The sequence below is a fragment of the Numenius arquata genome, chromosome 19 (genome assembly GCF_964106895.1).
Source record: "Numenius arquata chromosome 19, bNumArq3.hap1.1, whole genome shotgun sequence".
In the NCBI taxonomy this organism is placed as follows: Eukaryota; Metazoa; Chordata; class Aves; order Charadriiformes; family Scolopacidae; genus Numenius; species Numenius arquata.
Window position 1 is genome coordinate 9,935,266 of NC_133594.1, and position 25,287 is coordinate 9,960,552.

Genomic DNA, 25,287 nt, shown 5'->3' on the forward strand with positions numbered 1-25,287 from the left:
AAACAATTCACGAGTGCCATTTCCATCTGGGGATTCAGCTGGTAAAACACCACACGTCTGTGCCAGTAAAAGTAGCTACAGCCAAAGTAGCTTGAGGCCCTTGACATGATTGTCTCTCTCTTGGCCAACGCTTCCCTCTGCTCTACGGGTCTCAGCCACCTTTTCTCTGAAAACACCCAACTGACCAACATGACCAAGTTAAGCTCAAAGCAACTGTGTGCGAGGTTGTGAGTTCTCTTCCTGCCCTGAAGAAGGGCTCACAAGCCTAAAAATTTGCCTGGATTTTTTCAGCTTTATTAGTCGACTCAAAAAAAATATTATCTTTCCCTACAAACCTTGTCCTTGATTATTTAGACGCTCGTAGCTACAGAAGCACTATGACTCTTTGCCAACCAAGCCATTAAACACGGAACAACCGCTCCTGACTTGGCTCACTAAAATTCTTTAATTTTTCTGCATCATTTGATTTGGTCCAGGCCAAAAAAAAACCCACTTTGGCTCTTCATTTCTGCAACAGAAATGATTTGCTGGATTAGAGAACTCTTGATATCGCTCTGATTCCAGCTTCTTTACTGGTCAAGTGTCATCCATTTCCTTATCAAGACTTTTTTGTGGCCGAAGGTCTTGGAGATGAAAATCAGGAGCCTGTTCCAGGAACACCAGAGCCGGGAGCGGAGCCCCGTGTTTGGAAAGCGCGGCGGCTCCGTGCATTCCTCATGGACGCGGTAATGCTCCAGCAGCGCCTCCTGCGCCTCCCCACGGGGGGAGTTCACTCTTGTTCAAGCCCTTTCAGAGGAAAGGGCATATTCCAACAAAGGTATGGCTGTAATTAGAATCAGTCGTTAAATCTGACATTCGGCTGTTTTATGCCAGCTGTGCCTTTAAGAGGAAGAGCATTCAGGCATTGGGTTTCGTCTCTTTTTATTGTTTATTTAGCATGAATTTAATCCATACCCATTTTTTTTTTAACTTAACTTTCTTTGCGTGCCTCTATGCAATTGCATAAGACATGAAGAGCTTGTAAGTGTTCTTACAGCTGTGCAAGCTTTATATTAATGGAGCCCTTACATAATTTTGACAGAGATATGTTATGTACACGTCTGCAGTTCCTGAGCACGGCTCAGAAAAGACATTCCCCAAAGAAAGGAGAAAGAGAGAGAGAGAGAGAGAAAGAAAGAGAGGAAGGAAGGAAGGAAGGAAGGAAGAAAGGAAGGAAGGAAGGAAGGAAGGAAAGAAGGGAGAGAAATAGAAAACCCTGTTTTGTTCCTGAGGAAAAGTGAAAAATGGAGAGTGAAGGTCAGTATTTACTGGGGGATGTTTGCACTGACCCAGCTACAAAACTGCAATAAGCAAATGGCTGTTAGTGCAACTGTAATTACCGGTGTTCAAGAAGAATTTGGGCAGTGTCTACGCAGTGCAAAGCTGTGCAGACAGGGACCCCCAGTGCCACCAGACCCCTGAGTCCAGGGCATGGCCCCACGGGCGGCTCTGGTAGCCCCTCGCTTGCCTTGGGGGATTTTGCTCCCCTTTTCCTTAGGGTGTCCCCAAGCCACACCCCAGCCTGCAGCGCAGCAACGACAGGCTCCAACTCTTCCCTTTTGCTCTCGGGGTCCCACGACGAGCCCCAGAACCAGCCCACGATGCTCCCTCAACTGCTCCTCCAGCCCACGATGCTCTATCAGGGCACCATCCCCTGTGGCTCCAGGGTGCCTGGCTGCTGTGTGAGGCCTCGAGTAATCTCAAGACTCTTCCATTAACTGCACACACACAGAGCCCACGATCAACGTGCCGCTTTCACAAGTCTCACAGCAGTCCGACTGGCCTCTGTGACCTGCTGTAAACGAGCAACGCTTCATCTACGTCCTGTCCCGGGGAGAGTTTTACACCAACGAGCTGTTGGCCCCACAAGCACAGCCAGTAATTCATGTCCTCCCTTTGCAGACATTTGCCATCCAGGCCTGAGTCATCCCAAAAGCTGGCTCCGTGCGATGCTCCCCCGGTGATTTCATACTGAAGCGTCAGAGGCACCTCCGCCCCAGCCCCGCGCTGCGGGACCATGAGCACAGCGTCCTGTGAACCTTGCAGCCCTGTGGCTTTCCTCCCGGGATCCTTTCCTTCAGGGATTTCCCAGTGGCTGGAAAGAAAATGGGAACTAAAGGACTTCCGATAAACTTTTATAATGGATTTTTACCAAGTGGGTCCCTTCTTCTGTCGTCAGCCCCGTCCTCCCAGGAGGCTCCCCCCTGCAGAAGGGAGATGCTGAGTGAGGTCTCCAGCCCATTCCATCCTGACATCCAGGGCAGGTCGGGCCCAGGCTGGTACCGCTCACACCAGGATGGAGGCAGCATCCTTTCTCCAGGGGATTTACTGGGCCAGTGTGGAGGCTTCTGATTCCTCACAGCTTGTCCTGCTTCTGCGTGATCCAACCTCCCGCCTGCAGCCACCCCGAGCTCCTGCCACCGGTGAAGTCCTGGATTTTAAGGAAATCAGTGTAATTGTTCCTGGTAGAATCACTCCAGAGAAAAGCACGTCCCCGCTGGCTGTACCTCTCACCCCGCACAGACACACACACACACACACGTTTGTGCTCCCCTCGATGCAGACACACGCCCATAAATACTCTCTCCCGCGCACACACATTCCCTTCTTCTCTCCCACACGCTTTCTCTCTTTCCCCAGCTCTCACCCACACATGGTTTCACTCATTTTCTCCCACCTTCTCTCTCTCTCTGTCTCTCACACACAAGGAAAACCCTCCTAATTATTTTGAAGAAATAACAGCTCTACGTGGAAAAGGATTTGGCACCAAAAAAAAGTAAGAGCGGAGCAAAGAGGCAGCCAAGCTGCCCCGGGAAGTCAATGCCCACTATGATAAAAGCAGCTAATTAAAAAAAACATGGAAAAGCTCCATGACCATGGAAAGCTCACACAGGCCTGGAGCAACTCCCACCCCCCTGGCACCCGGACAGAGCCCACCACTACCTTAATCTGCGGTAATTCTCTTCAAATCAGCCGCCACCTCCCACTCTCCCGCTCTGGCTGCAGTGGCCAGAAACAGCCCTAGAAAGAAGCTGGTGGTGCCAGACCGTGCCATCATCTACTGTGCTGGGGGGGTGAAGCCACAGGGGTCGGAGTTGTACCACCCTTCACTCAGTTTTCCATGTCAAACCCCCGTATATCGGGTGCTGTGTCTTCCAAACACCAACTTCCAGGGGCAATGACAGGGTGACCCTACCATTACAGCACCCACCAGAGGGATGCTGCAGGGCTCCTTCCCAAAGTTCCCGTGGATTTCCTGCGGGACACAGGCGAGGCGTCACCCCGAGCACCCCGGCTGAGCGCAGCATCGTCACCCCCTCGGGGCAGGGTGGTTGTCTGGGGGGGCAGCAGCACCCAGCACAGCCTGGCCCCACGCTGCTGAACTGCCGGCTGCTCCTACGGCAGAGATGAGCGAGTTCAGCTCAGCTGCTTCTACACCAAACCACAGGTCGCTCAATTGTCTATTTTACAGTGAAAATAACATACAAACTTTTTTTTTTTTTAAGTTAGTGAGCTTTATTTAGGAAATAAATAAAATCGTAAGATAATAGGAATGATTGTAATAAATACAGCACTTGTCAAAATTACACAGCCATGAAAAGCAGAATATTTTTAGGCATGTTACTCCAGTGTGGTTACAGGGCCTGGCACGTTACTGGAAAAATAAATTTCTGTCCCTGAAAGAACATTTTAAACATGGAAGAGAGAAAAAGAAAGAGAGAGAGAGAGAGTGTTTGTGTGTGATGGCAAAGAATATCCAGTTCTCTCCCAAGCAAGCTTGGGTAGATGTTTGTTTACGAGGTGGATTTTTCTGAAATGTGATACTTCATCACAACTAATTATTTTTAAAGGATGCTGTCAAGATAGAAAGGAGAGATTTGCAGCATCTCCTGCAGTCGGGCTGGGCGTTACTCACAGCACGTGACATTTCACCAGCTCTGCTGGACGGCGGCCGTTTCCATGGTTTGCAAAATATAAGTGGACAAACAGTTTCTCCTCTCCCTTCTCACACAGCGGGCACAATATTGTCTGTCGGCTTTCAGCTGAGCCATGGGAAATATTGCAGAGGGAAAACGAATAAAGCAATTGTGGAAAGGTCTTTAAATTGTGTAAAGGTCTTTAAATACACACCTGCCCTCTCTCTGCAAGATGAGGCCCTGGGTTTGCGCGCTGCAGCCGCGGAACAGCCCGGGACACACAGCCTGTTCTGCGGTGAGTTTGCTGGAAATTCAGAAACTGCTGCACCAAACCCCAGCTCAGCCCCAGCGATTCTGCCAAACGGCTGTTAAGCAGGGAATGAAGAGGGGAAGGCTCGCTGCTTGTTGGGGGTAAGGTGGGGCATTTGCACTTTGCACACATCCAGACATTTCTAAGCTTGACTTGTTTATAAAAAAAAAAAGATAAAATCATTCCTTACCTCTAGTAAAAAAAAAAAAAAAAAGACAAAACCATTTATAGCTGTTACATCCATTTTAGAGTGTGAAAAGACTCAAACATCAGAGCACATAACAAGAATTAAGCAAGAAAAAAAAAAGGTCAATACTTTCTAATAAGTCACTTGCCTTGAAGGTTCAGGGAGTGACTGAACACTTTAAAACAAAGGTACTGAGGGGTCCTTCCCACTCCTTGGACTGGCAGCTCCGGAATTCCCGGGGTTAACCACCCTCAGAGCTCCAGGTCTGAAATGGGAAAGTCCAGTGACTCCTTTGGAAATACAAGAGGTGATTTCCCCAAGGCACAGTGTAACGTGGTCACCGATTGCCCATGCAACAGCACATCTCTTTACAGAGCACATAAATACAGATCTAAAATAAATAGCAAGAAATAAAACATCCGGTATAAGGAATTCAAGCTACAAATGCTCCCCACAACTCACTGCTCTCAAGGTCATCAATAAGCACAAACAGAGACACCCGATCGGTGCCTCCGGGGAAGGAATCTGTCCTTGTCCCCGGCGGAGGAACAGCCAAAATCCCTGTCAGGGCTGTCAGCCAGCGTCGTCCGAGCAGGGCTCGCTCCGCACCTCCCAGGAACAGGCACTGCACACCCCGCAGCGCCGCTGGAGGCTGAGGAAAGCTGGGCTTCACTCCTTGCACCCCAAAAACCCACGAACCCAAGGGTGCTAGGGCGCTGCCAGACCCGCTGGCAGAACGGCACCGATGCCTGGGCTGGGGGTGAGGAAGAGCAGCATCTGCGGGGGGGTGACCATAACCTGCATCCAAACCAGGAATATCGTGTGTTTTCATGAAATAACCACAGTCCCCATTTGCACTAACACACTGGTGGGGCACGGGCAGAGCACGCTCGGCAGCAGGAAGATCTCAGCTGATGGGAATTGATTCAGGGAGCACAGGCTCAGGCTCCCTGCATTTTGTGTGCACATAAAAACCAATACAAGCTCTCAAACCGATGGTTTTTTCCTTGTAAACTAATGAAACTCAGTGGGTGGTTTACCAGACATTCCTATTTCAAGATGTACTAATTTGTTTCTATAATGCATTTAAGGAAAAGCGTGTCTTCCTTCACATAGGCATACTTAGGTGACTGTAGTTTGGACAAAGGGAGGAACATGGGGCAGCCGCTTGCAATATTCATATCGTTCACTGGTCTCTGAAACGAAGCAGAAGTCAAGTCTGGGCGAAACGCATCAATAATGTGTTCCCTGTTATTTTGGTCAAGCAACATAAATGTCACCTGAAAAACAGAATGTGGCAACCATGAGTTACTGAACTGAAAAATAAACCAGAAAATATCAGAGACAGAAGCGCAAATATCCTGCAGAAGCTGCTGGAGGTTCTATCGATAACTAAGTACAAACTAGAATGATTGTTTCGCAACCTGCAAGTTCAGTTCACCTGAAAAGGGAGATCGTAACAGTTCCCAGATGAAGTATTTAAAACTTTGCCACCCATAAAATAAAATGAAATGAAACAAAGTAAGGAATTATTTCATGGTAGAGAACTGTCCAAAGGCTTTTTTTCCTCTCTCTCCTGACAACTTACACAAACGCCGTGTTTGGTTACAGTCATTACATTCATTCTGTTACTGTGGTTTGGAATCAAAAGAAACAGCCCGGTTGCCTGTACGCAAATATTTAAAAGACACAACCTAAATATCAGTATAGAATCTCTCCATCTCATCACCACTTTTATTAACTCACTGTTCTTTAGCTTTAAACATGAAATTTATGTAATAATTTTTAATACAGTGAGGACTGGGGACTTTGATTTCTATTTTTTTTGGCTGTAAAATGGTAGTAAGGCTATTTATATGAAAGGCTTACGGAATTATTACCACACAGAGGCAAGTGCTAGAACGGTGATCAGAACCCTGTGCACACTTCCCCTGCTTTTCTAACCATTGTTGCCATTATCAGATTGCACTTATAAAATGAAAAAAAAATAAGATCAGGATCACATAAGGCATCTACGGCACATTTGTAAGCAGAACTCTAACCTCGCATTTCTGACACCCGTAATTCAGACAGCAAATCATAATTCCCTCATGAACTGATATTATCTATGTATAGCAAGAGCCAGGAAAAAATGTGTCTCTGGCTTTAGCCCAGGCGGACACAGGTTGGGAGGTATCAAACAGCAATATTCTGCTGCTTGAAAATCCTACCGGGCAAAGGAAGAGCAGCTTTCGCTGGGTGTAAAATCACTCCATTCAGAGACAAATTATTACCAAAGATGGCCAATAGCCAGCAGAGAGGAAAATAGGAAAACACTCCAACTTCCACTAAATTCCAGAGAAAAAGTCCCCGTGTGTTCAGTGGGAGAAGCAGGGGGTTTGTGCCGGGATCAGATACAGAAAGGTTGTCCTTCTTACCTTGTGTCTGAAAGGCCACGGGAGCAGAGCATCGTAGTCTCCTTTCATGACAACAAAGAATAGGGACACGTGGGTTCCTTTTCCTGACCCATCCCCGTTCAGATAAACCCTCAGACAGACCTTGTAGCCGTACTTCGCGGTGTAGAAAGCTGAAAATCAGAACTCTTCATTAGTAAGGCCTCCTTCGAAAAAAAAAGACATAATGAGTGTTCTGACATATGGGAAAAAGATAGTGTATGATGTGTTTTGCTACCACAGAGATGAGAACAGACAAGCCAGTACACCCTGGAGATTACAAGCAATGAAAATCCAGGGGTTGGAATATCTTTATTGCCTCACGCCTCAGTGACAATTACCTGTTATTAGCCACGCAAGCATAAATATATATATTTATAAAATACCTAATCAAATTCTTTCCCACATAGGAGACAACTGCGGCAGAAAGCCATTCAGTACCGCAGGCACCAAGGCGTGGGTTAGACGAGGCAGATCCAGCAGATGTCACTGCAAGTAGCTGAGGCGGAGGGCAAATTGCAAAAGAAAAGCCCAGAACAGAACACAACTCCGTGGAAGAGCACACCACAGCTGCCCCAAAGTACAGGCAGGAGAGCATCAGGTCTTTGCATAAGCAGCATCTTAGTTTAAGGAGCTATTTTGAAGGACCTCCCGTCCACATGAGCATTGTTCTAGATAATCAGTAGGTTTCCTAAAGGACTGGGTTTCACTAACACACGTGTATATCTTGTTTTACCTGGTGAATACAAACTGACTGTTCTTCCAGTCACAGAGTCTTGTAACTTCCTGCCAACATCTGTTATTTTCCACAGAAAGACCCCATCATAGGAAGCTTGCTCAGAGAACAGAAGGGTCTTGTGAAGACTGCTCAGGCCTGCGTCTTTCTGCGTCAGGCACCGGTGCAACTCTGCAATCTAGAAAAAACAAAGCAGTTTTCAATCAAACCCCCTCTCCAGGCTGTTGTGCTGCAGAAATAGAATCGTTCTGGAGAGCTCATGTTCTGGAGAGTCTCCTTTGATTTCTTTTTAAGTGACAGTTATGTATCAACACATAAGGCAAACAACTGGAGAGATCGTTGGTTGCTCCTCGAGGCGTAACGCTGCTTTAAGAGGATCTGTCAATTAAACAACTGTCTCTTGTTCACAGCCTGATCGTGGCAAATTCTGAACATTCAAAACTCTCAGGAATATCTAGGTACCTAAACACAGATTCAGACAACAAATATTAGAGACCCCATTTATCCAAAACAACAAAAGGATCCTGTGGATGTGTCCAGAACTTAACACTTCACAGTTCAAATTCCTGTGCCCGTCCCTGTCCTGATCTCTACACCACCTCTCTCTGATATGTGTAAATATTTATCCATAGAAACAAGCACACAGACAATGCTTATCATAACTATTTACCTTCAGTTCAAGGCCTCGTATTACATTTTGATCAAGTTCACTCTGTCTCCGAAAGGCTGTGATTTCCAGATTAGAGGTCTCCACCTCTTTATTGAGCACTGCCATGATATTCTCAAACACATGCAGCTTATTTTCTAGCTCAGAAATCACTTTCTCCCTCATAAGTTGTTGCATAACAGATTCATCTTCAGAAACAGAAGATCCAGGAAAACAGTCTACTTCCAGATCCCCATTGATTTCCAGCCCCCCAGGGATCTGCAGATCAAAGATGCTTTTTCCCGCACCATTCACGTTCAGCTCTGACCGTGGGATGAAGCCGTTTGCAGATTTGGCAGCAGCGCACACGCTAGCCTTCAGCTGCTTTATGTGCTGCAGGAGAAGCAGCATGTGGGCCCCAACTGCAGTGTTTTCATGCTCCTTGATCTTCTCTTTGCTTCCCTGGAAGAAGAAGACACTGTCAATGCACTCTCCATACAACTACATTATGGGCCTGGGGCCAAATCAGGCAACGTTCCCTTCAACTTCTTGGGAGAGACAGAGATGGAAGAGCCGTGAGATACAGGTCCAGCTCCAGCAGCCGACTCTCAGGGGAGACATGGAGAGAGGAAAACCAACAAGCCCTCCAACGATGGGTTTAAGCTGTCTATTCACATGTCTACACACGCTATATAAAACAATTGTCTACAATTTTGGTATTAAACAAGATGCCTAGCAAGATTCTCAAATAAGCCAATATTTAATACAACAGACAAAGCAACAGCTGCCAACTAAAGTGCAAAGAAGCCCCATTACTGATTTAAGAGGCATCACTCTGAAGGGAATATCCAAAACACAGCAGAACAGCACATCTGATAAACCAGCAGAGTTATAATAAACATCTATTTTTATCTGACTTGAATGCACAGTGCGAGATAAAGAGCATCACAGGCTGAACTGCACCTTACACATGCTGCGTAACCATGGCAGTTCCAACATCACCTCTGCTGATCTACTAGAAGTGGGCAGACTTTCTCTCTTTTCTTAAAGATATATTTAAATCAAGGCCCACTACCTTGCACACAAAGGCTGGCTAAACCAAGGGCACCGTGCGGAGTTGTACACCATCTGAGACCTTCCTGAAGGCAGCTGTTTTACTCACCCTAAACGAACAGCCGACTTCAGAAAAACGACATCCATCCTTGTTGATTAAGGGTGTAGAGTGGTTCTGCTGGGGAAAAAAAAAAGAAAAGAAAATAATCAAGTACCAATTGAAATGGATTCTTTTATTTATCTACAAGCAACTAGGCCACAATCCCAGCAGCTATAAATCAGGTTAATTCAAGTCAAAGCATTACCACAGCTTACAGTGTCCAACTAGCTTTGAAAATTCATTAGTAAATCAATCAAGAGTGTGGTTGATTGCAAGTTTCTTGCACCCAGCCTGGCAGTTAAGTGTCCATCTAACAGACTCCATAATGATTTAACAAACCACAGTGATCCCCAAGTAACAACCTCCCATAAAAAAGATGCCAAGAAGAAAAGTGGGCCACCGCAGTGGCTACCACCATGCACACAGCCACCCCGACCCTCTTCCTGCTCTTAGAGAGCCCACAGAAAAGCTGGGTCCTACACCACGTCCTGGGAATGACCGGATCTGACAGATCAAACGCTCTGAGTGATGTTCAGATTTAGTCCTCTTCACAACCAAAAGCAAGTCTTCAAATATACTGCTCTACAGCATCATCTTCTTTCGCTCGTGTGGGTCTCCATAATATTTGAAAGGAAAAAACATTTCCACATTTTTGTAAGATTAAATTGAGAAGATAATTTAATAAAGTTAATTGTGGGAAGAGAAGGTAGTCAGCAGAGCTATTTTTGGATGCAAAAAGCGCCCAGATACACTGCCCTATGTGAAGGTGTTCTCTGATGTTCATTTAGTCTAAACGACCAAGTGATACTTTTATGAATTGAAATAAAGCTGTATTGCATTCACTCATCTCTTACCCACCTTTTCTTTTGATGGTGTTTCTGTTTGCACATGTTTTTGTTCCTTACATAAATTGCCTTCACATGAATGTTCCTGTCATTAAAACAAGAAGAAAAGAATTCAGTACATTATTAAAATCATTGAGCATCTTTATTTAGAAGTCTTCGAAACAAAGCTCATGTTTGAGAATGCTTTTCCCATTTTACAGAAATGGGGATTTGGGAGGCTTTTCTGCAAGAAATTCTGTGTTATGGAAGAAAAAGTTTACAGTAAGTTTCCTGCTTTTGTCCTGGAAGGTGTGGATTTAAGGAAGAGATTCTCCAGATGCAATACCTGTTAAGTGAAAGTACAAAGTGTGATCTCTGGCTTATGAGGCCCAAAGCTCTTGGAAACTACTTACAGATGCTTTGTGAGGTCACCCTGGGAAATGTGATATAAGATTGGCAATGTACTAGTCTTGCCCACTTCAAACCATAGTTACGTGCACACATATGCGTTCATGCACACATATATATATGCATTGACATGCAGGTGGATTACAGAACAGAAAGCAAATATACAGGAAACCCGAATATAAACTCTTCTTGCACTGACTTCATATAGTTTCCTTAATGTGCAGACCCTTCTAGCATCCTGCTTATTAACATTTTGAAGGCTGGAATCCAAATTTTCCATGGTGATGTGCTAATGCAAAATGCATTACCGCTAACACGGGACTTCCTGCCATTTCTGGCTCCAGAAGGGTAAAGCAATCCTCCTGCCATTGGTTCACACAGCTGTAATATGTGTATTTAACACAGCAACTGTCAGCTTTCAATTCATACTGTTCAGGGGAGCCGTCTTTAACCTTTACAAACACTTTTGCATGGCAGTACATTTCCTATAGCAGTCTAGAAATTTTTTGATAAAGCCACTGCAGCAACCCTCAAGTCTCCCCTGCAAAGAGTCCGAAGGTTTCTCTTTCCACCCTCAGAAATACAGCCACACGTTTTTCTCACTCTCTGACTCATTTCTAATACTCTGTACCTTAGCTATTGCACAAAGTGTGCCTTTATTTTCTTCCTTTCTGCTATTTGACTACTTTAGATTGCTGATTTCTTGAGGGGGGAGAGGGGCCGGTAAGAAGTGTCTTTAAAATATAGAAATGCAAAAATCACATGACCAGTAACTGATTGGCTCAGAGGGAGAGAGCAAGAGCAGTGCCCCAAACTCACTATTTGCTCCCAGAGGATTGTGGATACATGGAATACACACAAATAATCAAAATTTTTATGCCACGTAACTGCAAATTTAATAAAGCAGATCATGTAACCAGCAAAACTTCAATTTTACAAATCCTAACTAAGGCAGGCAGAGAAAGATCAACATCGCAAGGCCAATCCCCTGCTTGGTTGCCAAGGTTTCCTAACCAAAAAATTAATTAGATGATAGCTAGCTGGAATGCGTGGGAGGAAAACAGTTCTTTATTGCAGGAAAATGAAGCTCGCTGAGGTGGATCTGCCTCTGAAAAGAGAAAGGTGCTCAGGGAAGGCTCCTGCAGCTCAGGTTCCTCCTCCCGGCTGCTGCTGCACTTACACAAGGCTGAGAGGGATTAAGTGTTGCCACCTTCTGGTATTTACGGTCTCTCTGAAACACACACTGGATTTAGCACTGGTAAAATGTGCCTGGGTCCAGATATTCTTCTCGCTCTCTGTGTAAGAGTCAGTAAGGTATGAAGAGCACATGCAAAAGCTTCCCAAGAAACGTGTTTTAGCAAGAGCGCTTTGTTCTTACTCCAGAGGGACTGTCACCCCCACGTTGAGTAACTCTTACAGCGCAGTATTTGGAAAGGCATAAACTTGTGACAGTTGTGACATGCAAAGCTATCCACTGCTAGCCACTCCAGGCTACGTTTTTGAGATACAACCCTCCTGCCATGTAGGTCTTATATCACTATGCCCCATTCCAGGACAAAACTCCAAGGCTGGCAATTATTCTCTTTAAATCACCTGGAATGAACAATACTCATTAGGCTACACCCCAAAAGAGTGTCGCCCCAGCAACCTTTTTTGTGATAACAGAGCCCACGGGGTCAGAAATTAGGTGGGTTTGGGATGAGAAGTTTTTCAGAGCTTTCAAATCCAAACACGCAGAGCAGCATTAGCAGATGTGGGGCAGCTCTCACTCATGCTGCTATTGCTTTGCTCCAGGAGTTTTTAATTACAAAATGACCTAAACCACAGACGATGCAGTTCCACCACGAGGCAAAGCAGTGTGCCACTGAAGCTCTATCTTTGGCGATCTCTTCATATAAGAACATAATTATCTATCACTTCTCATCTGCCCCACCACACCATTTCCTCCTTCAGCAACACAGCAGAGTTTCTACCAGCTCACTTCATGCCCTCAGACCACTCCCAGAACCTGTACCATGCTGCATCTACAGAAATGGGTAAAAATCCAGAGCACCTTTCATTTAAGTTAAATTGAATGTATAAAGGTACTTAAAATCTGCAAGTTGGTAACACATAACGTTGCCCTGCCACCGTAACTTTGAGCATCGACTGAGAGTGTCATTACTTTCAAGAAAGAATGCAATAGGTTTAGTAACACAAATTTAAAAGTTTCATGATCAACTACATTCTTGTGCTAAAAAAGTTGTTTTAAAGGGGATTTTGAGCAAATGCTGGGGACAGAGTAGTGTTAGCCTGTACAGGTACACACACAGGGTGTGTACACATATGTTTTGCAAGTCTTGTCACAACAGTGGGAAAGACAACTTAAACATAAAAAAATATAAATTAAATATGTTTAAATAGTCCCTGAGAAGTTTCTGGCAGATTCAGAGTATGTTCTTCCTGGTCTACATGAACGCTGCTGCTAATTTGGAGAGTTATACCTGATCATATCTATCTGACAAAAGCCTGCCTTACAAATCCGTGGGCAGTTTTAGTTTGAATAAAACTTCAGCCGCTTTCAAGATCTCTTCCCTGCCGCTGTCTGTGCTCTTCTGCTTCTTACCTACCTCGTACTGGGACACACACTTTGAGACAGGAGCTAGAACACGGGCTGCCCAAGGCCTGGGTGAGCACACAGGTATTTCCCTCTCTGTAACGTCACAAGCAGACTATCAAAATACAGCTCATTTTCCCCTCCAACACAAGCAAGGAAAAATTAGCAAACTCAGGAAAATTAAATACTCTCCAAGTGCACTAGCATTCCTGAAATCGGGATGAAAAACGTCACGATAGATTATTTAAGCCATTAATATAAAGCCCTCATTTGAAACAGAGAAATGTTCTTACTTGGTATTCGCTGCTGGATAAGCTCCGCTTACACTTCTGACACATTGTCACGTTATTAACACATCCATTTTCTAAATGATCTGCAAGTTTCCTTCTCATCACCATGTGTCCACAGCCAGTGTGACAGGGGATTAAAGCGTATTCACATAAACTCTGATGCTCCTGGAAGTAAAAAGTTACAAACCACCATGTAAAGTGCAGATACACATTTATCTATAAAGGTTCTCCATTCTGCCAGCCTAGATCTTCACTTTGCATTTCTTCTAAGCTCCAGTGGAGTCCCAGTCCCCAGCGTTACCGAGATTACTGGTGAAAAATTCACCAACTTTACTGGGGCTTTTTTGTTAACTCTTAACTTAAAAAAACCCCAACAACAAACAACTTTTGATAAATCTAAACATGAGGTCTCCCTTGAACTGTTTCTAATGCTTTTGTTTGAAAACAACATGATCCTGGTCCCAGCTTTTTTCCTTGTCCTACAGGATGCGTAACTTTTAGCCTGGGGGTTTTGGGGATGGGTTTTTTTTGTTTGTTTTTGTCTTTTTTTGTGGGGTTCTGGGTTGGGGTTTTTGACCCCCGGGACCATCCTGCTCTGGCTGGTAGGATGAATGTGGTTCGTCTGCTGCCACAGCATAAAAGAGTGGACATCTGACACCTCCTACGCAACAATTAGGACAGAACCCTTACTTATATGCAAAAATAACTTTAAAAATGTTTCCTTTTCATTATTTGCATCCTCTCAACAAGCAAAAATATCAGCATTACTTCTTTCGTAACTACACCTAACGGGTCTATTTTCTGATTCTTAAATACACAGTATTTCAATAAAAACTATTTACACTGACCTCTTTTACCGAAGCTTCTGTAGGCGCTGTGTCACAAGTGATTTTGTCTTTAAAGGGAGATGACTGTCGCCTACAGAACAGGCTCAGAAATGCCAATTTGAATCACATGCCTAACTCTCAAATCAATTTTGCCATGAATTCATGCTGAGAGGGGCTCCAATTCTCAAAACTACGAAGCCAAGCAAACTGGGTAGATTTTTTTCCTTAAGGAGGAATGAACTCAAATAGAAAATTTGCGCAAAATTAGCAAAGAAAAGGCAGCAGCACCTCAGATGCTTATTGGATACACAGTCACACAAGGTCCACAGCAGACTCCCTGTCATAAACGCAGAAAGACGCCGGTTTCTACACCAGGGGACCAAAGTAGAGCTGCTTTAATATCAGAATTATCTGCGTTTTTTCATTATTCTAATTTGCATGGCAGATGCACAGATCTTGCCCATTTAAACATTTGACCTGGGACACTTGACATCAGTTTGCAATTATGAGGAACACATTGAATCAACAGGAGTAACTGACGTGGGGGCAAATTATTTCTCCTATAAAAACATACTAAGGATATTGCCCATAACAAAGTCCTGGAGACTGAACTATTCTGGTCTGTCGAAACCTACTTGCATTTAAGTAATAAGTAAACCCACTGGAAAAAAAAATCATAGTTGATGTAAATTTATGCAACGAATTTCACAGTCATTCAGGATGTTCTGGATTTGCTCAAAGCCCTACTAAAGGTAATGGCATGTTTTTAGACAGTCTGTTGGTATAAATCACAACACTTTTGCTGATTCTGATGTTACATTAATTTGTGTTTGCTGAGAACCTACTTTCATTGTCTTTCTGTCCCCATTCAAGTAAGAGCGCATGTTAATTTAAATAAACTGCCTTTAAACGTACTTCAAAATTCTTCATGATACCAGACCAACTGCATCCAAGGGTCACGCAGTGTACTTTGAGTTCAGAAATCTCTTTATTAATGGCAGCATCACCAAAAGCCTGGAAAGTAAACACAGTAAGGAAAAAACACTGGTCAGAAAGTACTCCAGCATTTTTGACATAGGAATAAGGTGACTGTCAGATCTTGATAAATCCCTTAATTTTTTTAAATTTACTGTATTTCCATAAGACTCTAACCTAGCAAGTTAATCCTAGTGTAGAAGAAGCCCAAATAATTATTAAATAATTTCTTTCTTATGGTTCAAAAATAAACTATTCGATGTGACATAAATTCACTGAAAATATGCCTAGCCAACTACAGCTATTATTTTAAGTTTCTTTTCACAGAAGCCTGAAATATGTCCCATGCAATGAATGTGCTGACAGGACCCGAACTATAGGGTGCTGCCATGTGCCACTCTTAATGAATGCCTTTCATTATTGGGGTCATTAACACCTCCTAAACGTGCTGCAGAGAGGACTTGAGACTGTTCTGCAGTGAGAGTGCATTTCGCAGACTGTAGCTGTTTCCATTTAGTAGGGCACTGTGTGCTAAAGAAATGTAAACCATATGTGAGTGGGGTTTTTTTTTGCAGTACATAGATTTTTTTATTAAGTTGACCATGAAAAATTGTATAATTATTATTATAATACTGAAACACTACACACTTTTAAGATTACATCTTGCACGATCAAAATAGGTACACTGACACAAGAACAAGCCCTCCTAAAGGTAATGGCATGTTTTTAGCTACTCTGGTGGTAAGTACCCGACACAGAGGACTGCAGATTTCCCCTGTGACACCACAGAGCAAGGCAAGAGCTGGGGGGGTGGAAGCTTTACAAAGAGAGGGAAATATTTACAAATGATGCCCACATTTCAATAGAGTCACTGAGATTCTACACAACGAGCTAAAAAAAAAAAGCAAACAAAATTATCAGAATCAACATTCCTCACTGTTTTTTTTTCTAATCTAGATACAAGATGTTTGTACTTACCTACATTTGTCATATTAGATCACACAAAAGAAGCACAGTCAATTCTATGAATGGGAACAGTGAGATACATTTCTATATGCAGAGTCTCACAGAAATTCATTTCCTATTCTCAGCCTGCAAAGTCCAGAACTTTGCACACAAATTGCAAACAACTCCACAAACAAGGAATTAAAAAATAATCATGTAGGTTGTACAAAACCATGTACGGCTCCATCTGTGGATATGGTTGAGTGTATGTAATGGGAAAGTGTATGTAATGTATATGGAATATGTATATGTATGTATATGGAAGAGTGTATGTAATAAATTTGCAATCAATGTCCAATTAGTGAAAGCATACCAGCCCCATCCTCTAAAACATTCTAGTCTAATTTATGAGTAAAATCAAAGAAAAGAAATTCAAGTTATCAGGCACATGGTGGCTTTTTCCCCCTGTGTCATAAGAGAAAAACTCCAGGAATTTCCTGACATTACAAAACAGATCATTTAAAATATATTTAACTACAGGGACAGTCCCAGCAGTGCATGGGTTTCTTACTGCTGTGTGCATTCCCTGTGCTTTTTGTTTCACACTTGTAGTTGCTTAATCATTATGGACACTACTCAGTAAAAGACAAGGCAGGAAATCTTCATCTCTCCTTTTATCCACGGAGGTCACCGCTTCAAAACACTCACCTGAGCCTCTGCCCTCTTATCTGGGACCTCGAGTTTGCACAGAACTTCTTTAGGGACCTGAGTCAGACCCTCATACAGTAAATGGGGTAACTCTCACGGACATAAAAGTGCTCTGGGACAAACAGAAGGAAACAGAAAATATTTCTCTCTAATTTCGTAAATTGTAGCTGCACATCTCCCCTCTGCCATTTTAGCTATTTCAAAGGAAGATGTTGGTGGAGGGGCCGCTGCCGTTGATCACAGGTGGTTGTTGTGGCACACACACCTGCCCAGTCCTGCCTGTCCCAGAGTTGCCTGTGACACAGTGGAGGTCCCCTGCCATGTCCCATCCAAGAACCGCTGCCAGAATCCCTGACCCACACAATGTGTATCTTAACGGCCTCTCGCTAAGGGAGGACTCTGGTCTACAGCTCATGTGGTCGGGAAGACCAGCTGAGAGCAACAAGTTTAACAAACGGATCTATCTGACCAAAAGCTTTCCAGGATAAATCTAGTGGTCTGGCTAAGGTTGGCCAGCAAGGGGAGAGCCCCAAGTGATTCCTGCTCAGTTCAGAGTAGAGCACTGTCCCCTGAGCCAGCCCCATGAATGGCAGCAGATTGGGTGTGAGCAGAGGCTGGGGAGGATGCCCCCACTCCTCTGACTGATTTCAGTGACAGATGTAGATGCCCAGAAACTGATACTGATGAACAGCATCACGGTACGACTTGAGGTATATGTCGTATAGGAAGAGATCATAAATTAATAAAGTGTAATAGGGAAGGGATGGGAGTTAACACAGAAATAGATCTTGGGATAAGCTGAGGCAAATACACATCCTGATAGGGCCTCGCTTTTCCTTGTGTAGGTATCCTATTTAAAGTATAAGCACGTAAACAGACAGCATAGGAAATAAACATTAAGCAAAACCACCACAAATGTAAAGCAGAGATTATCAGGAATAGATACAAAGAATAAACCGGCTAAATAATCGTCATTATTCATGTTGTTTACAAACTCCGACGGTTTATTGTAAGTTGATCTATACAGGCAGATCCTCATGCCTTCGAGGTGACTGACTTCATCTGGACTCTCACCAGGCACAAGAACCTGCCCAGGCAGATCAGCCGGCAAAAGCGGGGCCCCGTTCACAACCACCCACCCACAGATTTTGCAGAAAGTCCCGGCAGACTTAGTGAGAATCCCACAGCAGAGAAATCCCAAAGTTAGAAGAGAACTGACAGTCAACATAGAATAAGAAGTTCATAAGGCTTTAGTTGTACCTATTTGTGGTTACATGATACATGAAATTCTGTTACTGGGAAATTGCAGAATTGAGGATTTTTTCTGAGATATTACCAAGTTCAGCATCAACTGCAGATTCATTATTTTGCTGCAGCCGCTTTCTAAACTTCACCTTTTACCTCGCTGCCTGTTGGATTTCAGTTTTCCTTAACAAATTTAGACAGAATGTGTGTCTCTTTACATTTCTGCATGTAGTCAAAAAGGAGGGAAAAAGACAAACTGGGACTGAGCCTCATGATCCAGTTTTGCATTCGGGATACAGAACTGTGCAGTGCTCTGCCTGGAAAATCACACAACAGCAAAAGAGATCTGCACTGTTAAATTACAGCTGAAACATTTGCCAGTGCGTAGTTTCTATCCACTATTATGTTCAGCTCTATCTTTTCCATTATTTCCTCCAGATAACCCTGGCTGTCAAAATACTTTGTAGGCGATTCCGCTGGCCAGCTGGCCGACACTCTTTTTTTTCGTTAAGTATTTCTTCTTAGGGATGCTCCACCTGTAAGTTTGGTAACATTTGGAAGGGTACAGAGAACCATGAGATTTGAAAATCCATTAGGATACCTACTGAGGATAGTAAGTAACAGCTAAGACAAATTATTACAAGTAGGAAAGCACCAGTTACTTTGAGACAATAAAAAGATCATTAGAAGGAAGAGTGTGAGATTTTATCTTGCAGAACCTGACAGACTTATATAATCCTAAGGCTGCCGTTATACTTTCTTAAATCAAAAACTGTGGGAAATCCAAATGACTAAAGAATAAATTGGAATGTGTAACTATCACTTGCCATCATGTTTTATATTATTCTCACCCAAACTGTAGTCCAGTGATGATTATAGAGGTGCCCAGAGAATGGTTAATGATAAATTTATGAACCGTGAACTACAACTTACCCTTTCTTCTGCCAACAGGCTTCCCTCACTTAAAGTGCTGGGATCTTCCTCTTTACATTTCTGGCAAATCGCATTTTTGTTGGTTCTGGCAAAAAGAAAGAAGAATGAAATGACAGTCAGTTGGTGTATTGTAATTTAGGATCTCTTTGTATAGACCCCGACACAAATAAAAACATGGAAATTGTAATTTTTACTCAGAATCCATAGTCCTTGTTCGTCAAAGGGCCAGTTCTTGAACACACTGACGTCAAAGAACTCCTGCTGTTCTGTTCTTCAAGACTAGGACTAGGCCCATAAATCTTACCTGTATCGCAGCAAAATAAGAGCAGCCTGGATCATAAAAAAGAATAAAGCTGGGAACCTATTTATCTCATGAATTATGCAAAAAAGAAAAAAAACCCAAACATGTAGGAAAGGTAACAGGAGAACTAAAGTCTTTTAAAACACAGAAAATGCCCATTTTCCCAAGACAGATATATAGACTTCAAATTACAAAGATCTAGTACAACCAGTGCAGAATTGCGTTCTAGAGAGCTAACATCCCACTGCACCTAAAAAAGGTTTTGATCTACTCTCAAAACAATTAGCATAGAGTTTTATATAGGAAAAGTGAAAAATAAAACTTTACTAGAGGTGTTATTTCATTCCCTGTGCTGTTTAGCATCCAGGCAAATAATGAACTAACACAGACCGAGAAGCTCATCAGAAAATCATTCATCTGACCAGAGCACAACTGATTTCAAACTGTACTAATTAGCTTGTTTGAGTCAGTTTCCCATTTGTGCTGTTAGACTCCAGTGGGAAGATGTAACAATTCCGGTTATGTTCTGCTGACAGTTTTCTGAATTTATGGTTTATGCAGCTTCATTAAGGGGCTTTTTTCTCGATTTACAGTAATGGATTTATGTGAGTTGGTCAAATACATTAATTTCAATACATTTTTACATTATTATACATCGATATTCAAATCACAAATGGTCAGTGCATTGACTCAGCTTTTTGGGTGCCCCACACTGATCAGAGCAGGGATGAACTGGCACACACAAACTAGCTTACTGACAGCACCCACGAGAAAGCACAGTAGCAGGCTTTAGACTTACTTAGCCAGTACTAAAGCCCAGTCACTGAGTCTTGACAGCTGCAGTTTTCCAAAACATCAAACCTAAGTCAGCTCATATTCATGGCACTGTACTGCAATTTCACCTCTTGACCTGCAGGCATACACTGTCTGCAGACATAACCTTTTCCAAAAGGCTCTGGATGAAGGCATAATTGTTGGAAGAAAAGGTGGGATAGAAGCAGCTAATCAATCAAAGCAAATTCCAGCCTTAGCCCTTGGTTTTCATGTTCTCCAGGACAATGGCTGTCATTAGTGACATTGTCACTAATGGCAGCAGCACCTTAACATGTAGTGACCCAGCTGAGTTATTAAAAATAGAACTCTAAGATAATGTTCATTTAAATCCTGTAACATCACTTATCGCTTCTTCCAGTGTTGTTAACATACACATAGAAAAACTGTCATCTGTCAAGCTCAGTAACAAGAAGGAAGTGGAGAGTAGCCCACAGTCCACCGCAGGTAAGTGCTACCGACGGTAAAGTGACAGTGGTCCAGTGGCAGGCAGCCACAGACCCATGTACGGAGCACAGTGGCATGATGCAGCTCTCGGGAGCGCTCGTAGCCACAGAACACACCACGGCGGTGTGACCCGCTGTAGCAAGGACCTACCGTACAATCCAGGAGAGGCAGGCGGAGCAGTACCTGTGCCCACAGAGCGTTTGCAGGGCCTTCTTCAGAATGTTATTGCAGTTGCTGCACAGGTACTTCTGATCAGGCACATCCTCACAGATGTTAGCGGGATATCCAAAAGGAAACTCGTTTTCATCAGGAGAAGAGCTGGGGCCATTCTGCGGGTCTCTGGTTGTTTTCTCAGCCATCTGAAGTAAATGACTGTCGGAGATAAAGAAAAAAAAAAAGTGTTCAAATAAGCAGGCACACGCTGACTTTAATGTGAGAGAATATATCAGGCATCAAAGGCCACAAGCAGCTCCCAACCTGAGCAGTAATCTAGTGATCTGTTTGAGTCTGTAGCTGACATGCCTGACTAAATGTCACAGTGGGGTTTGACTAGGTACCAGCAGGAAATTACTGTACAGATTTAAAATTTCCCTCAAACACAACATGAAAATGGACATTATATTATAATGAAGGGCTGGGGTTTTCTTTCCAGAGTTTTTTAGCTTGTAGAAAGATGAAGTAAATACTGCCATCATCTTACAGCTACAATCCCAGCGGTCCACACCACACAGAAGTGTTTCCTGTAGAGTAAATCCCCAACCACCTTCAATTCCCAGCAGCCAAACTTCGTGATTACGCTTCATAGACACAGAAACCGAACAACCGATACGTTTACAGTGACTTTCCTGAAGTCACAAAACCAGTGGCGAAATGAAAAAGGAAAACTCAAGTCCACAAAAAGCTTAACACTTGTGCTCTAACCAGATACCCCCTGAGCCACACACGCCAAGGTGTCGCGCACGTTCGGTATTGGGTTTGGTTAACAGGAGCTGTGCAGTTGAGTATTTTTTGGAAATACAACCCAAACTGATGCAGGTGTCTCCACAGCCGCTTGGAAAGTTCAAGAAAAGTTTTCACCCAGGGACCTGGCACAGTTTGATTGTAACAATGCCTTTATAAATGTATTTTTTTCCCAATATAAATGTATTGACACACAATAACCTATCTCAGTATTACCAAAAGAAATGCTGACTGAGAAGTCTCTCAAAAACTGAAGCCAGGCTGCCCGGGCAGGGGGACAGTGGTGTGACTGCCATGGGGGGCACGGGGCACCCCCTGCATTTCCAACACTCCTCTTTGAACAAACAGCCTGTCTGAGGCGATCCCCTTGGTTTCTCCAGGCATTTGACGGGGAGCTTAGCAACAAACGCAAGGGCCGCTCAGCCTGCCAAGAACCATAAATTAAAATCTAATGTACGCTAAAGGGGAACCCGCCGGTTAACGAAGCTGCCTCAGAGGTGTCGTGGGCCGGTACCCAGGTGAGGATGGGGCAAAGGAGAAACCACCCGGTGTCTGCCGGAGCTCTGGCCGCGCTGACAGGGCCCGTCGCTCCCGTGGGGCTGGACGCCCACCCCCGCGGGTGTTTTACCCCCATAACGCCCGGTAAAACCGCCGCCCTGGGGCAGGGAGCGGGTGCGTCGGGCCCCGGCTGGGCTGGCACCCTCCATCCCCGGCTCGGCAGGGCGGAGAGCCGGCGGGCGGGCAGGCAGTAGCGTCCCCGGGGGCGGGCACCCCCCCTGCCCTCCGGCTGCTCCCCGGGCCGCGCTGCGGAGGCCGGGCCCCTGCCCCCGGTGAGGCCGAGAGGGGCCGCGGGCGGTGTCCCCTCAGCGGGCGGAAGGCGCCCGGGCCGCGGGCGGGGCCCGCTCTCCCTCCCGCTCCTCTTACCTGAGCCCGGGGGCGGCCCAGGCCGCGCCGGGCCCCGCGGCGCGGAGCGGAGGGAGGGTGAAGGGTGAGCGGGGCGGTGCCGGGTGTCGAGGCCGCCCGTGCCGCCGGCAGAGGAAACGCGACCGGGCGGCTCGTCTGAATCTCGGCGACTGCTGCCTCGCTCAGGCCGGGAGGAGCGGGAGACCCGAAACGCGCCTCCGGGGCCGGGGGAGCGCGGCCCGGCTCCAGGCCGTCGCCCCGGGCTGTCCCCAGCTCCCGGGGAGGGGTGGCCAGCACCGCGGGGACAGGGATGGGGAACTGACTAAGGAAAGGCCCGAAAGAGCAAATTCCCCTCACTCCAGGGCAGCTGAAATGGAGAATGTGCGTGGCTGGTTCCTGAAAGCGGTGTGGTTATGGCTCTCCGAGCCGGCGACCCGGGTTTGTCACTCAGACAGAAACTCCTGTCTGTCCGGAGAAAAATGCCCTCTCCACACCTCTGCCCGCTCGGGGAAACCCACCGCCCCGGGGTGGCTGGATTCTCCTTCTGAACCCTACAGGAACCCTCCGGGGAGCCTCCGCCTCCCCCTCCGGCTGCCCTCAGCCGCAGATCATATTTACAACACAAGGCTAAAAGTTAAGTAATGTATGCAAATCCTTTTAAGATGCTCGCAGTGCAGTAAAGATTTCTACAGAGTAAAGTTTCACTATCAGAAGAAGGTCCTCTTTTCCCCTGAGAAATTCACTGTGAAATCACATGCTGCGACCCCATCTGCTAGGATTCGGTCAGAAGAGAGAAAGTTGCAGATGCAAATCTGTTTAGCTCTTCCTTGCGAAAGAAAATTGGGGAATACCACTGGGGGCGAGTCCTAGCCGAAAACTAAAAATAAAAAGCGGAGGTGGTTCCCTCGATGCTTCACTTGGCGTGTTACTCTGCTGCATTTCCAAGAGCTCACATGCAGGCACCTTGTGAGTGCATGAAAAATTTTGGTGATGAAATTGTGGAAGAGGAAAAGGATGTCACTCCTATTAAATTTATTATTTAAAAATTATTATTTTATTCACCACTAAGGGTGGTGAAACCCTGGCCCAGGTTGCCCAGGGAGGTGGCGAATGTCCCGTCCCCGGAAACATTCCAGACCAGGTTGGACGGGGCCCTGAGCAACCTGCTCTGGTTGAAGATGTCCCCGCTCATGGCAGGGGGGTTGGGGAGCTCCTTCCCACCCAAACTATTCTATGATTACTAAAGTTATTTTTAAAGCTTCCAGTTTAAATGCCAACATCTACCTGTGTGAGTGGGAAGACTTTCCCTACTAATACTTGCAGAATCACACGTAATCACTTCGTTTCCACTTCATTCTCTCTACTTCTCTGAGCCGTAAATGGTTTTGTAGATGATCTAAGTGCAGAGTCATCAGGGCCACGTATGAACTCAAGTGAAAAGTCTATGGGGAAATTGTGACACAGTCCGAGTAGTCCTGACAGCCTGAAACATTTGCTTTCAGTGTTTTGTGATCAGGGTTGTTAAAATTCATGGCAAGTTAATCTGGCACAAGCGGTTTCCGCCAAGATGTGAGTTAGATCCTGAAAAAGTTTTAAAAATATTTCTGGATATGGCTTTTTAAGCTTTTGGAATACAAAGATGTGTAAGATATAATTTCAGAAAGATGAGTGTTACACCAATGGGTTGGTTTCTGTTCTGCATTTATATGCCTCCTCCTTTCTCTGCTGCTGTCTTGCTCCTTTCCTTTTGCTTTGAGACTTCTCGAAAGTATTACACCTCTGTCTTAAAAGGTGCTGAATTACACAAAGAAACTAAAGATAAGTTTTTGGTACTTTCCAAACTAGAGATATTTCCTCTGGTAAATTTCCCCCCCCATGAGATCAGTTAACTGAAAACAGGATGTGGCTCAGAAAGAGATTAAAATTTGAAGCTTAACTTTATTGTAGAGCCATTTCCCCGGCGCTGAGCGTTGCAGTGCACTCTGTTACTATTTAAGGTGAACGATCATTTTTACATCCACGAAGAAAAAGCTTATAAGGGAATACATGTATATTTTTAAAATAATCCAAGGTCTTGAGATTTTTAATGAAACAGATTTCTTAGTACATTTAAATATGGAATTCAGGGTCAGATGCTAAGTGTTTAAAAGACTGTAGTCAAAGTGCAAGTAGTATTTCCACGGCTGAGAATCTCATTTCTGAGAGATGCTGGAGATAGGGATGTCTCATTCTATGAAAACATAATTTTCAGTTAATGTAAGTTATCTGGAAAAGTGCACATGTTCCTAGGAAACCCTGAAAAATTGGTAAAACACAGGAAGGAAAACTTGTCAGTAAAAGATCCAGTCCCCAGGAGATGCAGTACTTCTAGGAACTGGAGCCGAGTGCTCCAAGTCAAGATTCATGGCTGTTCATAGCTCTGATATTAAGTAGTTCTTTAACCTCTAGGCTATAACTTCTTTTCTGACTGAAGCTCCGCACGAAGTAGGAGTACAACAGGGTAGCTGTGACATTTCATCAGTTCATATTCAAGATTAAAAAAAAACAACATGAAGAATTGTGAAATTTGATATATTGTTATCCTCAGCAAACTGGACAGCTTTGCCTCAATTCAATCTCTCATCTACAATAAAATCTTTTAAAAGGTTTTTGTAATATCTGCCTGTGCCTACTA

The 25,287-nt window shown here is 44.5% G+C and overlaps 1 protein-coding gene across 1 annotated transcript; it reads right to left on the reverse strand.

Moving 5' to 3' along the window:
• Nucleotides 1-3,542: 3,542 nt before the first annotated feature.
• TRAF1 (TNF receptor associated factor 1) lies at nucleotides 3,543-21,109 on the reverse strand. Its single transcript, XM_074161244.1, has 10 exons — nucleotides 20,901-21,109; nucleotides 19,172-19,256; nucleotides 15,281-15,379; nucleotides 13,542-13,703; nucleotides 10,279-10,350; nucleotides 9,430-9,495; nucleotides 8,292-8,729; nucleotides 7,622-7,799; nucleotides 6,871-7,019; nucleotides 3,543-5,733 (listed from the first exon to the last, which is right to left on the reverse strand). The coding sequence occupies exons 1-10, from the start codon at nucleotides 21,107-21,109 to the stop codon at nucleotides 5,518-5,520; spliced, it is 1,674 nt and encodes a 557-aa protein (XP_074017345.1). The 3' UTR covers nucleotides 3,543-5,517.
• Nucleotides 21,110-25,287: the final 4,178 nt, after the last annotated feature.